Consider the following 15718-nt stretch of genomic DNA (forward strand, 5'->3'; position numbering starts at 1 on the left):
CAAAGAAGACCATATCATATAGAATTGATATATGCCCGGAATTGAGTCAACTCTGCATAGAAGGAACAGAATTTTGTGACAATAAATGTATCAACAGGGTAATTACAAATATTATTTTACAGGCATGTTAACAGAACCCTGTAAAATGGAAATATGGGCTTAAGGAGTTTGGTGCTTTAAGAAAATAAGAAAAAGTTATTTCTATTATCCACTTCCTCCTAAGGTTAAAGAACTTCTAAATTTTAAATAAGACTTATCCAACAAACGAATTTATTTAAGATCAAGATCACATTTTTGATGTGATTATAATTGTGTATTTTGTTGATGTCAAAAAAAACAGATGTCAAAATGTTTTATCAATGTTTTTTCATTGTGAATTGGTGCAACCTTGGAGAGATGAGTAGACCAGGGAGACATCTTCCCTGAAGATAACCAAATTTGGTATTTTCTTTTTTGAAAATAAGGAACTAGACTTTGGAACAAAAACTATAACAAATTATTGAAACTTGTATAAGTTTGGATAAGTTTAAGCTAATTTGAGAAAGCTCTCTCTCTCTCTCTCTATATATATATATATTTTCAAATAAATGGGTAGAGTTACTGACACCTGTCTACCATCTGCGGCTTCTCTGACAAAACAGCAGTATCTCCACACATAGTTTAATTCAAAAGGATTTTTTTATGTATATTAAAGATTATCGGAAAGGCGGTCAGTTCATTAAGTGACGTACACATCCATTCAGAAAGAACAGCGCACTAATCTTATTCTATAACTACTTCAATTTAAAGGTGGGGTATGTGATTTTCTTTTTTGACCATTTTTTCAAAATAACTTGAAATCCTATTCCTAACCCACTTACTGGCTGTAAATTAGAAGCACTGAAATGAAAATTAAGCAATTTAATCATCTGTGGAATGGGCAGGACTCGAAAAACTCCAGCCAATCATTTTCAAGACCATCTAGAATCATTGGACAGAAAATGTGTCAATCAAACGGTCGTACCATGCCCCCCTCCCCCCACCACCCTGGCGCGCGTGTCCCGTTCGTGCGCATACTCAAAGCTCGTGACCCAGTAACAGGAAGCGATTGTATTTATGTATGGAGAATAGAGCTTTTATAGTGCTAGTGGGGTTGTTCCACATTTCTTGAATCCTGTTTTGAATAGAAGACCGCTGTACAGACGCCAGGGCTGGCGATGTTCTTTTTTTTTTACAGTTATGAGAAAATCAGCTCTACACCTTTCAAGAGTGGTATGCGACCCCCTCCTCCTGCTGTGTCAACAATTTGCTCTGAAAAATTGTCTGACAGGTGAATGCACTGTTTGACTAGTGAGTCTAGAACACTGCTAGAACACTGCGCATCTGAGTTTTCGCTCGTGCATGATTGCGCGTCCATGTTTTTCGAATGGGTCGAGTCAGGGCCAGCGTTGGAGGAGAGAAGGTAGGACCTTAGAGTTGTGTATTTTCAAAATCTGCCGGCCGTTTTGCAAATCACATACCCCACCTTTAAAGCTGGCTGCTTTAAATGCTTTTTGAGCGCGCAATTACGGCTCGCGCTTGCGCAGTTGCGGGCGAAGACAACAGTCGTTCAGTCTGATCACCGCTTCAAACGTTGCATCAACAGGTAAGTTTATAAGAGCGGCTACTTTTCTTAAAGGTGGGGTATGTGATTTTCTTTTTTGACCATTTTTTCAAAATAACTTGAAATCCTATTCCTAACCCACTTACTGGCTGTAAATTAGAAGCACTGAAATGAAAATTAAGCAATTTAATCATCTGTGGAACGGGCAGGACTCGAAAAACTCCAGCCGATCATTTTCAAGACCATCTAGAATCAATGGACAGAAAATGTGTCAATCAAACGGTCGTACCATGCCCCCCTCCCCCCACCACCCTGGCGCGCGTGTCCCGTTCGTCATCAGCTGCTTTCAGATGGAGCGGCATTTACTACACAGAGCTGTAGTTCATCACTGACAAGCTGGGCAATTTACCCTTCATTATCACGGCCCAGCTTGTTAGTGAACTACGGCTCTGTGTAGTATACGCCGCTCCATCTGAAAGCAGCTGATGGCGATTTACTAATCAATGAATGCACTTTATGTTATGTGCTTTACTGACGAGATGCGCATAACAATCTCATCTGATAACGTTATATCGGCCGGGCAGCCCTATATTTAGCCATAAACTTCGGTGACAACCAGGACGTCCAGTATATTTTTATATATTTTATATATATTTATACAATATATATTTACATTTCAAAAACATCAATTTTCTAACAATACTAATGATTTATGTGACTGTTGAATGTTAATAATATCTGGTGCAACTTACCGCTGAATGTTGTGCCATGTTGACGGTCTTAGCAGGTAAATGGTGACGTCATGCAGAAACTTCAACCTATGCGCGCATCTGAGTTTTCGCTCGTGCATGATTGCGCGTCCATGTTTTTCGAATGGGTGGAGTCAGGTCCAGCGTTGGAGGAGAGAAGGTAGGACCTTATGAGTTGTGTATTTTCAAAATCTGCCGGCCGTTTTGCAAATCACATACCCCACCTTTAATCATTATGAACTGTTTGTTTTGTTGATTACCAAGTCCACGGCTGTTTTACCTCATTGTGTATTTAATGTTTGAAAGTATATATAACATGTTTTAGCAGGACAATCTATTGTAAATCTAGCACACATACTTTGGGTAAATTTAAAATGAAGTGCACTAAATATAACAAAGATATAAAAAGAAACATGCTAGTTTCAGTTGGGGAATGACCCAAATAATGCAAAATAGATTAATTCATGTTACAACCATTTTTTTTTTTTTTTTTTTTTTTTTGCTATTGTGAATTTTCCTGCCCGAATTATCAGGATTATATTTGGGCTCCATTTTATGGTGGTGGTTTGCGCAGTTGTTTTTGTAAAACCTATTATGCTAGATATACTGCTAGTAGATGTTTAGTTGATTTTTTTTTTATATTTCAAAATTAAAAGTTAAGTCTTCTTTCATAAATACATCCTAGAGAAATAACATTTATGAAAGAAATGAACAGCGCACTTTAAAATAGAGAGAGAGATAGCGGTGATAAAGGAATTTAATTGATTTGATTTGTTCATCTTTATGGAATTGTTTTACTAATTCTTAAGTCCTGTACTCTTCAGGTAATGAAAGCCAATATATGAGTTTTGGAATTCCCTACATGCCTTTAAAGTTTAGGGCACAATAAGTAGGCCTTGACACAAATTTTTCATATTTTTCTTTTTTTCTCTACAGTGATCCAGCCAAAAAAGAAATGATGGCATCTGACTTGGTATGTGGAAAAGACATTTCCCTTTTTATTTCATGAAGTTTTAGAGGGGGTGGTAATTGAAGACATGTCAGAACAACAAAAATACAACACAATTTGGAAGAGAGCTAAAAGAGACCAGCAGAAATCTGTTCAGACTCATATGGAAAACTTAGAGGTGCAGAAAACAGAGAGATTTAGTATACAGCCCCTTGAGGGAACATCTCTTGAATTTGAAACTGATGTTCAGGGGGCTCAAGGAAATTATGATTCAGATTCTTTTGATATGTCTGATGAAAGTGTAAATGACACCATCGTTACAAGTTAGGCTTGCACAGTGGGCCAATAAGTTTCAGATCAAACACAATGCAGTTGATGGCCTTCTTAAGATTCTCGGAGAACATCACCCAGAACTTCCTAGAACTGCAAGAACATTTCTTGGCACTTGTGAGACTGTTACATTTGAAAACTGTTACATGTGAAATCTGGGATGCAGTACTTCTATTTTGGATGCAGAGAACAAATGTGCAGATACTTGAATATATACCCTAGTAATGTTATTACTCATTTAGATTGTCTGGACATTTCTTTGAATATTGATGGCTTGCCATTGTTCAAAAGCAACAGTCAGTCACTGTGGCCAGTTCTTTGCAAAATGAATTTGTGTCCATGCGTTGTTTTTCCTCTTGCTCTGTGTTTTGGTTTGTCAAAGCCTAGGAATCTTGATTTTTTGACAGATGTTACTCATGACCTCAATTACATTTTACAGAATGGATTAGAGACTGACAAGGGTGTCATTAGAGTTAATCTGCGCTGTGTCACTTGTGATGCCCCTGCTAAAGCACTTGTTAAGTGTTCAAAGCAATATTCAGGCTATTACGGTTGTGATAAATGCACACAAAAAGGTTTCTGGGATGATAGTCGGGTTATTTACCCAGAGACTTCTAATCTAACTCTAAGAACAGACGTGTCTTTTCGTGAGCAGTTCCAGGAAGAGCACCACCAGCCTTCAGGGGTTTCTCCTTTTTGCATGCTCCAAATGGACATGATTCAGCAGTTCCCTGCAGATTATATGCACCAATGCTGTCTTGGTGTAATGCGAAAAATGATTATTTTGTGGTTGCGTGGAAAGCTCAGAACAAGATTGTCAGCTGGCCAGGTAAAGGAGATCAGTTCCCGACTTCTTGGTTTAAGACCATTCATCCCAGACAAATTTGCAAGGAAGCCACGTGGCCTGGAAGAAATTGACAGGTGGAAAGCCACTGAACTGTGACAATTTGCCATTTACACAGGCAAAGTTGTACTGAAAGGCATTCTCTCTGATGAGCTCTATGAACATTTTATGCTATTCAGCGTGGCATTGGCCATTTTAGTATGCCCACACCTAGTGAAAGAGTATAACTCATATGCAGAAGATCTGTTGGTGCACTTTGTGGAGGAGGGAAGAAAGTTGTATGGGGATGAGTTCTTGGTTTATAATGTGCACTCTATGGTTCACCTCACCTCTGATGCATACACTTATGGTGGGCTAGATGAATGTAGCGCTTTTCCTTTTGAAAATTACCTACACCAGCTGAAGAGGTTAGTACGCTCTGGTCGGAATCCTCTGTCACAAATTGTCAAACGTCTCAGTGAAATTGACAAGCATAGAGAGGAAATAAAAACACAGCCCAAAGCTGTGGTTGGTACTCAAAAACCAAACAATGCTTTTGCTCTCAGTGACATGCAGTGCTGTGAGGTCATTTCTGCCGTAGGTGAAAACGGAGACAAAGAAACAATGGTACTTTGTCGCATTTATGAGAAACTTGAGCCATTCTTCATGCATCCTTGTGATTCTAGGTTGATTGGTGTTTATAAGGCCCAAATAAATCACACCAGAATGAAAACAATGTCTGAGAGGCAATTGGTCAGAAAGGCATTTTTAATTGAGGCTGAGCACGGTGACTGTCCAAACATCTGCCTTGTCAATAATTAAGGTACAGTTTTTCATACACTTTTAAGTGAATTAAGGACATATTGTGTAAAATAAATGCATTTCACTGGATTTGTAGTTTGTTTGTTTTTATTTTGTTTCTGTACAAACAGTGTACTCTAGGCAAAACCCAATGAACCACTATTTCATACATTTGTATGCACCTGAGGACACATTTAAATTACTTTTAAGTGCACCTGCGCTATGTTGATTCCAGACCCTCATTGTTGTTTATTTTTTAGAAATGCTATGCCGTGATAAAATTTCCTGAGGATAACACTGTTGACGTTGTGCTTTCTACATGGCTCGAAATAACAAGCAAGGTATTACCAATAATTCTCATCTGACTGTTAAAACTCTTACAAATTTCTACAGTATATGCAGCTGTAGGTGGATGTCTTTTTAATTTTTGACATGAAGCTCTTGTTCTCAATAGGCTGTATATTGCTATTGGTCACGTAAAAACTTAACGGCCAAGGTGAAGCGAAGAGATGCACCTGATACTACACTCTGGTCGAAGCATGTTAGGTCCATTCTAGTTTATGCAGGTATAGGATCTATTTGAGGTTTCTGATATATTCAGTGGTTTATACTGTTCTATATTTTACTGTTCTACTCATTTATTTTACAGACAGCTACGAAGAAGCCAGGTGCAAAGCAAATCAGGCAACCATAACTTCAAACTTGGAGAGTGAGGATGAAGATTCAATTCGTAGAAAAATAAGACCCCCAGCACGATACAGTAGAGCATTGGATAGTGGCAAGTACAATATATATTTTATTTTGTTAATACAGCATTATGACTTTGCATAGTTGTGTTTAGGTATGGATAAAAAAAAATTTAGTAGGGTGGTGCTATTGACACCAAATCAGAGTCTATATTTGTTCAGTTCAGTTTAGTGGAACTTTCTGTATTCAATTATTTGACATATTTCTCATAGTCTATTTTTGTATTTTTTTAAAACAAGATGATGATGATGATAACCCTTCGGCACCAAAGATGTCACGAATTACAAGAAGACCCACATGTGAGTTAATTGAGTTGTTTTGATAAGCTCAGAGGCCTGTTGTAAGAAGCTTGTTGTGCTCAATTGTCCTTTGCATAATGTAAAACTACCATTTACTTAAACCTACAATTGTATGCTATTAATTATTCTTTTCTGAACTAGATGTGGAAGACCCACCAGCACCAAAGACAGTCATTGCAAGCACACCTACATGTGAGTTAATTGTTTTCTGCTTAGTTTTCCACTGCATAATTTAAACCCAACATTGACTTAAACCCACCATTATATTCCAACACTTTAGTCACGCCAAGGACAGAATTTTTTAACAACAGAACTGGACAAAGAGAGCCTTGTGAGTTTTTTTCTATTCTTTGTAGACACACATAGGCATTGTATTTCATATAGTTGCTAGTAAACTTTTTTCTTATTTTTCAGGTCTTTTCACAAGTACCCCACGAACAGAGACTGACATTACTTCAAATATATCTGAAGTGGATGCCCATTATCAAGGTGGAAGAGATTAAAAGTTTATACTAGCCATTTAATTGCATTAAGGTGACACTTTTATACATGCATTATTGATGAATATTAATATTAGTAGTAGGTAATCATTCAAAAGTTGATTTATCCAGATGTTTTTTTTTTTTCATTTTTTTTCATTCATAAATAACACATTTAAATGTGTAGTGCTTTTACAAAACACATTGTTGCGAAGTAGCTTTACAGAAGGTCATGCCTAAAAGTTCATCTAAAAATATATTTTTTATAATTATCTCACCCTCATGCCACCTTCATTTGTGCAACACAAAAAAATATACTTAGAAGGATAATTGAGGTGTTTTTGTCCATACATTGTAAGGCAGTGTGGTCCAAAACATTCAAGCTTCTAAAATGATAATAAAGTATCCTTAAAGATATTAAAATAAAGGTAATCTAAACGACTCAAGTGGTTGTTCGTGCATGTTCATGAGAGAAGCTTGTTCACACTTGCACAAACCTGATCCATATGCAGAGCACTGTCCATAAGTTTAGTTGATGTACACATGCTCTGCACAAGTGTCAAGCATAAAGAAATGTGAACAATCTTCTCTCATGAACGTGCAAAGGAGAATGTCGATGTCAAGTTTCATTGCGACTAAGAAGTCACAGATTGTGCTCACTACTAGCCCCGCCACTGTGGTAGTAGTTTATTCCATTTGAAGTCTACCCTAAGAGACCTAAGTAATACAGGCAGAGTTGGTTGTATTTAATTTTCTGTGAAGCCCAATAATATGGTGCCCTTTATTTCTTCTGTGAAGAAATAAAGGGCACCAGAAATATTTCTATAGGCTACACCTGAGTATTTGAAAGTTCTCTCAAGCAACAGAATACTGTTTACTAGTGTTTGAAATCATGTTTCATTTAAAAGTAAAACATTATTGTACTCCAGCCAGGCCACCTAAGCAACCAAATTGACCCTGTAGCTAGATAGGGTAGCGTCACAGGTTACCCTCCTGGAGGTAGTGATAGTGTACCCACTCTCAGTGGGGTTCATGGTGAGTTGTGAGCGGAGAATAGCACGGGCCTACAAACGTGCCACATCTCCACGGTATCACACACAGTGAGCCACGTGAAAAGATTACCATCTCAGAAGCAGAGGCAACTGAGATCACGCCACCACAAGGACTTAGTGAGCACTGGGAATTGGACATGCCTAATTGGTTGAAAAAGGGGGGAAATGGCCCAAAAAAGAAAAACATACTTATTGTAATATATTATTTCCTTACTTTCAGGTGATTACATGCCATGCACACCTACATCAGACAACACCAATGTGGGTGAGTATGCATTGCCCTCCATTGCTTATTCATTCACTAAATAGTTTTGACTAATATTGATTCAGTGAATCCTTGACATTTTGATAGCCTAATATAAAATAATCAGAAAAGAGTCCATTTTTCCCTGTATCTTATAGTATCGGATTAGGCAACTAGAATAATAAAATTATGTTTTTCAAATGTATTGCCTATGCACATAATGTTTTTGACTGTACTAACATTTTTAACTTTTAAACTAGTCAATTGCAACATTTCTGTTTAAACAGCATTAAATTAGTCATTGGCACATCCCTATTGCTGAAATGAGCTAAATTAACTTTTGTGTTAACCTGTTTTACCATAAAAGAGGGATATCAATAAAAAAATCTGTTTCAAATTGTCCTATGGACTTATGAACTCTTTTTAGAATTTAATGACATTTAGATGAGTCATTGTGAATAAAGATGTGAATTTTTGACAAATGTTTATTACTTATAACCTTTGACAAATTTGACAAATTTAACTACTTATAACCTTCTCTTTTGTGTTAACTTGTTAACAGCACAAATCTCAGAGAATTCAGAAATGAAGAAACTTGAACGAGCCATATTTGTTCGACTGGACAAAGTGGACCAGAAACTTGCAGATATAAAATCCATGCTTTTAGGTCTTGTCCCACCAAATGACTCTTCTGATGAGTTCCTGTTAAATCCTTGCCAGAGCATAAATGAATTGGATGAGTTGTGCATGAATTTAAAAGATGGCGAATATAAGAATAAAACTGTAAGTTATTTAAATTTATCAGTAGATTGTTGATGTTGTTTAAATTTTGAATGCAGCATTTGTCATTCTTTTATTAAGTCTCAGAGACTTGCTTTTTACTACATTTTTATACTGTTTTAGTGGTCTGCACATAAGTCTATATGGAATTTAAATGGGAAAAATGCAGCCTGCAAAGCGCTAAAATCTAATTGATTTATTTCAGATCCATCATCTCAGCCTTCTTGGTAGCAAAACTCCAGGTGATGCTGTAAGGAGGGTGTTGCGCACAGTTGCCCCAAACAATGTGTGGGCTCAGTACAGCATGAAGGGTCGAAAGGGAAAGGGAAAGAAAAGCCTTGAAGACCTGGAAATCTGCACGGTGATCATTCGTAAGTGTTCCATTAAAAGATTTTCTGTACCTCAACTGTGATATTGCTTTTATACAAGTTTAATCAGCAAGCATATGTGTTCAATAAATGGCCATTTAAAACAGATATTCTGATACGAAAAGATATTCTTCTTTACTTTTGCCTTCCTATGCTCTATGGTTATTTCAGAATCCATTCAGATTCATTGCACCTGTAAAATTATGGGATACATTCTTTAGAACATCTTTGTTTTGTTAAGCTATTTCAAACTTTTCACACTTCTTATCCATCCATAGTTTAAAGAGATGTTAATCCAGGGTTAAGGAAAATTGTGGCCATTATAATCAATTAGATTGTATATGCTGGATGTGTCGCCACATTGCATTGCAAAACAGTAGAACAGGGTTCCAAAATTTCAATGAAATACCTCTTTTGAAAATAAAACGGGATGCAAGTTATTCAGACATTTTAATCATTGTTGAAGTTTACTCAAGTTCAAAGCTGATTGTCTGTGCTTTATGTAAATTGACATTTATTCATTTATTATAACCTTTTTTAACCAGGATAACCTCTGAGATTAAAAATCAATTTTATAGGAGTGTACTGGCCAAGGTGGGCAGCAAGTAAATAAAAAATTCACAACCTAATTAAAATCAACAGAATTCTGTCAAATTTAACAAAACCTTTTATCCAAATCGACTTACAAATGAGGAATACAACAAGCCATTTATTAGCAATAACACGAGAAGTGATAACAATACGAGGTTCCAAAGTGATTCAGAATAGTACAGGCAAGAACAGGGAGAGAAGAAATAGTAAAAGTTTGTCATTATGAATGTTCGCTTCACATCCAGTGTAGACAGACTCAAGCTCATGTGCCATCTGCCTTGCACAGTGTAGAAAGGGTGTTATTGTAATGTAAGTTGAAAAAAGAATGACCCTGGGTTAAAATTTTCAGGTGTGAAAAGTGTTTAAAAGTTTTTGTTTTGATGCAAACAAATGATTTATGAAAAATATATTTTTAGAGGCATGCCGCAAGATGCATCCAAAGGAGTCAATAAAGGTGTTTGTTGAGTGCATCGCAGAGACTTTTAAGTATGCTCCACATCGTGAACAAGGGTAAGTTTTTATAACAACATGGATGTGTACTAGTGATGCGCTGGGTCGGCTTTTTTCCAACCCGCTGGTCCCGCTTTTATGAAATTATTTGGCCCGCCCGCACCAATGTATCTATTTTTACAACCCGCCCGCCCGCACCACGACCATTAAACAGGCGTAATGTAAATGAAAACAGCCTTTATTTCATTTAAGTGCTTGGAAACATCGTGTAACATGTTGTAAACAGGCAACAACAGACGATTATGTATGAACCATCAGGTCATATTAATAAAATAACGATAAAATAAAAAATAAAAGTGCTGGCATCCACACGTCCATAACGTGAACCAATGTTAATTAGAGACTGGGCTACGGTATGAAATCCATCTCCAGATACTATGTCGAAGGGCCGCAGATCTCGACAGCACAATTCAACACAAGCGTCTGTGACCTCGGACTTGACATGTGCTGGTACTTTACTTTTGAGGAAAGCAGTAATGTTTTGAGACGTGCCACTGTCGTCCTTTTCTTTGACCCCCGCAAATATGTCTAGACAAGCTGGAAGTGCCCGTTTTGTGGCTCTCGTGTTTGTAAATTTTCTCACAGGAGTTGCACTTAACGTAGCCGATACTGCAGTTGTCTTCTGCTGCAACTATTTCAGAGAACCGGTCCCAAACACTAGATTTAGCAGCCTGACCTTTTTTTCGTTTAGTTATGTAATCTCCCGACCTCAATTTCTCCCGCACCTCGTCCTCCATCTTCACTTTTTTTATTGCTACGTTTTGTTGTTGTTGTTGTTGTTGTGTCTGACGGCGGGAGCTGCTTGGCGCGCAGCTTTTATGTGTAGGCTACGTGATGCCAAAGGTTTGGGGAAATCACTACGGCCTTCGTATTGTAACCTTATAAAAGAACCTAATAAAATATGAAAATAGATATTCCCAAATATTTAATATAGGCTGGAAATTGCAAAAAACATACATGAAAAAAATGAGAAAAAGTATGACCCGCCCTAACCCGCCCAGCAAATAAAGTGACAATTTATTTCCAGCGCCCGACCCGCGGGTTACTCATGAGAGTCCATGGGTTACTGAGATCGACTCAGCGCATCACTAATGTGTACCACATGGTGGCCGATGACTTACTGGCATATTGGCAGGGCTTAATGCACATATGTGATCTTAACTGTTTCCAGGCACTCAATAACCTTCCCTGAGCAGTCAGTGATATTTATTTATACTAGTCATCTATGTCTGTTGTGTAACTTTGACCAAAATTACCATATTACAATTACTACAAGTTTTATGTTTATGAAACTGTTTCAGTTTAAATTAATCTTCTGTTCAGAATATTCTTGTTCTTTTCTCTTTTTCTCAAAAATGTAATTAGGTTGAAAGATGGTTAATTTTAATGCAATTGAAAGATTTCTCACAGTTTTAAGGATTGTTTCACTGTGGAACATAAAAATGTAGTACAGCATCCAAGCTGTTCTTGTACATACATATATTAGAACGTAGACTCTAGGGTAAAGTGAGTGAAGTGACTATGCAAACTCGAAAAAACAATTGAAGCATAAATAATATTTATCGGCTAAGGTGCAAAGCAAGATTTTCAATTAATAGATAATTTTGTTTGTTTCTCACACAAAGCTATAATATGGCATTAGATGCTGTGGTATCTAAGCCACATGGCCTAAAGGTTTTTATTTATCTTTTCTTTGTACCTTACCTTAAGGTCTAACACTTGCACTGTGGCAGCAGTGCAATCAAAACATTGTTTTAGGCACACGTTCAGGCCAACAGTTGGTTGGCTCTTCTGAAGTTTGTATAAAAAAACATGGACGTTTTAGCTATTTTCCTTGGTGGAAATTACACACTTCAGCTTTGATAAAAGATGATAAAATAAGTTATATCGGGAAGACTTGAGTGAGGTTTAAGATGGGATTAATTTGATGAATATAAAACAGAAATATAATGTCTCTCTTTGGCATAGGCCCTGTCTGGCAGTCCGAGGGAGTTGTACTCGGCAGGGGCGAGGAGCCTACCCCTGTGTGGGACGGGGCTCAGCTGGTGGTGGTGGTGGTGGGGTGGAGGAGGTTGCCGTGTTAGCACACTGAAACAGCAATGTGATAGATCGTAAGCAGACTTATAAAGCAATGCCTTACATGCGATTGGCTGGGAATTACCCATAATGGTGTGATGATGTACAGCTGATCTTCCCGCTAGAACTACACTGCACTTACATTTCAGTTGCATATAAGTAGCAAAAGTGAATGTCTTATGATAATCTCATAATATAATAACAATTAAAAATAATAACTTGAGGCAATCTGTTCACTTCACAGGTGGAGAATCAGGAGAGTGGACACCAGTAGTGTGTGTAATGTGTACACACACTTATATACTTTTACTCTTAATGTTATAAAATACACACACAAATTTATATTTGTTGTTCCTTATTTTTTATATCATTAAACCATTTTGTTTTTTAAATGTTTTGAAAATCTGTTGTGAAAAGTTTTAATTTTTTAGCAGGAATGCTATCCTTCAAATGTTCTACTCATGGTAGGAAGTACTTGGAATATTACAAAGAAACATTCCAAGAATTATATTGTGAGGGAAATAAAATTAGCAAAATGTAAAAAAAACATTACTCTAAACTTTCATTGACATTCTAAGCACAAGAACAATGTAACATTGTTTAAATGTTTATTTAAACATTATGTTAGTGTTATATTGTGAGGGAAAATAAAGTTTGAAAAATGTTTTTAAAACTTTTTTTTTACCTTTTAATAATGTTATAATCACAATAAGAAAAATTGACATTTTAATGTTCATAGAATATTTAAAATAAACGTTCAAAGTACGTTTTATTTTGGGTGAAATTAATGTTAGGATAACGTTGTTAGAAACGTTTTTTTAACCTTTAAATAACGTTATAATCACGTCAAGAAAACTGGACATTTTAACGTTCTTAGAATATGAAAAATAAACATTCAAAGAACGTTTTTTTTTTTGGGGTGAAATTAAAGTTAGGAAAACGTTGTAAGAAACGTTTTTTTTAACCTTTAAATAACGTTATAATCACGACAAGAAAACTGGACATTTTAACGTTCTTAGAATATGAAAAATAAACATTCAAAGAACGTTTTTTTTTTGGGGTGAAATTAAAGTTAGGAAAACGTTGTAAGAAACGTTTTTTTTAACCTTTAAATAACGTTATAATCACGACAAGAAAACTGGACATTTTAACGTTTTAGTAACATTTTTAAACAACGTTTGGAAAACGTTTTTAGAACCTAAAATTGTTACCTGGGATAGCGCATGCTCGGTGTTGATTTTCTGTAATTGCATGCTGACACCGAAACAAACATGCAATTAGGGTCCGTGAAGTTCTTACGGGTAATAGTCTTTTCTATTTGGAACTGTCATTTCTTCGTGATGGCCGTGATTCATTTGTTGAATGAAACACTTGATACTGTAGATGCATAGATAGTACGCCAGTAGAAGTAACAACAGCAGAATTGCTATTTCCTTGATCCACAGCCAGGGTTTACCTAACAAGTTTCCGAACCATGAAGAATTCTCTTCAGTCATCTGGTGTAATTTTGCTGAAAGATCAAGAATGTCTTGTTGGATGGTTATTAGTACGACAATCTTGATCATGTTGATGGATGACTGAAGGTTCCTGTATGTGAGTCTCTGTGTTGTGTATTTTTTCCTTTTCTTTTGTAATAGTTGGCTCAGCAGTGGGTCTAGTTGTTTTCTGGAAGGTTGTGGCTTCATACGCAGGTGAGGAGGTCGGTGCGAATAGGTCTCGGGACAGCCATCAAGTGGTACCTGCACAGAGGAAGAAAGATAACAAAAAAACAGTAGAGCAGTATTTGTTCAACCTCTATGGTTGCATCCTTTTCCGAGTCTGCTATTATTGTCCCTTCTTTCCCTATTTCTCAATTCCTGTGACACCTAAAGAACAGTGAGGTAAGGATGGACTAGTGGATGGGGGAGGTCTATGAGGGAGCCTTCACCGCAGGGTGGGCCCCCGACGCATGGTGCATTCGGTTCTTCCCTGGGCTCCTCACTGGTTTGTGTCCTATCCTATCCCTGTAGGTGGGGGAACAACTTTACAGTGTGACACATGAGTCCAGGTTTTCCTTCCCTGACACACTACTGCAGCTGCTGTAATCAGCATCACTTGATGTGGTCCGTGCCACTTAACGCAATCCTGTGTCATTTCTCCTTCATCCTCTAACAAAACTTCAGTCATTGCAGACATCATACATGAGGATGGGTTCGTGATCGGTGCACGCTGTAAAACAATGTTCGGGGCTGTGAGAGTTGCTAACCAATTTCCCCAAAGAGAGGAAGTGACAGAAGTGACTTTTGCTTGACTCATTAGTGCGGACACTGCGTGAGGGCAACTTACGTTTACAGTCTGTCCTAACACCATTCCTTTATCCAATTTTGTAGGAATTACTGTAATTTCTGCACCTGTATCAAGCAAAAAAAATCAATCTCTTTCTCTTGTATGTCACCCTTCACAACAATTATTTTGTCATTATGGTGGATCACAGGGGAAAGGTAGCTACTCACAGCCCCAACAATTAGTTTTTTTCCTGGTCTTTTTGTGCTCTTAGAAGAGCCTGAACGAGCTGTCCTAAAGTTTCAGTGGACACTTGCGGAACTGCTTCAGGGTTGTAAACAGGCTGAGGAGGAGCAGAATTATGCATAGCATTTCTTTTTGTATCTTGCAACTTCTTCCTACACTCTTTCTCCCAATGTCCTAATTTTCCACAGTAGTGGCATTTGCCTTCTTTTTTAGACCACCGGTTTTCTTGTTTTGCTGTGCTAAATGTAGCTGCTGCTGCTACTCTCACTTTGGCTTTAACATCAGCATCTCTTTCCCATGCAGCCAACCTGACTAAATTACTTCTGAGAGTTCTGTTAGACCAAGTTAGATCTAGGAATGGCAAAGCGCTTTTGTATTCGGCTACAAGACCATCTGACCAGATACGAATTAGTGGTCCTTTGTCATCGAGTACACTTTCAGAATCATCCACTATTCCACTGTAAGTTACGGCTGACTGACAAAACCTCTCAGTATATTCACTCACAGTTTCTTCTTTCTTTTGTACACAGCTAGTAATTCTAGACCAATCTATTTTGGGTCCTAGGATATTCTTTAGGATTTTCAAAACACCTTCTCTCATATCGCTTCTACTGGCATGCTGTAGTTCAGAAGACACTGCAGATTCAAAACTGTTGAATTCAGATTCAGTTAAAATTTGTGACATTAACTGTGTGACTTCTGTTAATGACATGTCATATAGACGCATTTTGCTGTTCAATGCTCTTCTAAATTCAGAGAACTGTGTGCGTGCTGATGGTAAGCTCTGGGATAGTCTCTCTATATCTTTAGGTCCAAGCGCTTTTGCGACA

At 37.3% G+C, this 15718-nt stretch overlaps 1 protein-coding gene across 1 annotated transcript; it reads left to right on the forward strand.

The window, feature by feature from the left end:
- The first annotated feature begins 3294 nt into the window (after window positions 1-3294).
- Window positions 3295-14414, forward strand: LOC127625999 (uncharacterized). The gene is made up of 14 exons (XM_052101496.1): window positions 3295-3304; window positions 5495-5575; window positions 5689-5800; window positions 5884-6012; window positions 6221-6280; window positions 6422-6472; window positions 6561-6611; window positions 6695-6769; window positions 8032-8076; window positions 8618-8838; window positions 9041-9206; window positions 10211-10304; window positions 14018-14071; window positions 14390-14414. Exons 5-14 carry the CDS (start codon window positions 6253-6255, stop codon window positions 14412-14414), a joined length of 810 nt encoding a protein of 269 aa, XP_051957456.1. The 5' UTR covers window positions 3295-3304; window positions 5495-5575; window positions 5689-5800; window positions 5884-6012; window positions 6221-6252.
- The last annotated feature ends 1304 nt before the right edge of the window (window positions 14415-15718 follow it).

The sequence above is a fragment of the Xyrauchen texanus genome, chromosome 32 (assembly GCF_025860055.1).
Source record: "Xyrauchen texanus isolate HMW12.3.18 chromosome 32, RBS_HiC_50CHRs, whole genome shotgun sequence".
Lineage (NCBI taxonomy): Eukaryota > Metazoa > Chordata > Actinopteri > Cypriniformes > Catostomidae > Xyrauchen > Xyrauchen texanus.

What these genes read in the sequence shown, in the direction of transcription:
- LOC127625999 (XM_052101496.1), top strand. Translation starts at nt 6,253, where the DNA reads ATGTCACGAATTACAAGAAGACCCACAT. An exon ending in CATTGCAAGCACACCTACAT is followed by an intron (nt 6,473 to 6,560) that starts GTGAGTTAATTG and finishes CCAACACTTTAG; the next exon opens with TCACGCCAAGGACAGAATTT. An exon ending in ATCAGACAACACCAATGTGG is followed by an intron (nt 8,077 to 8,617) that starts GTGAGTATGCAT and finishes ACTTGTTAACAG; the next exon opens with CACAAATCTCAGAGAATTCA.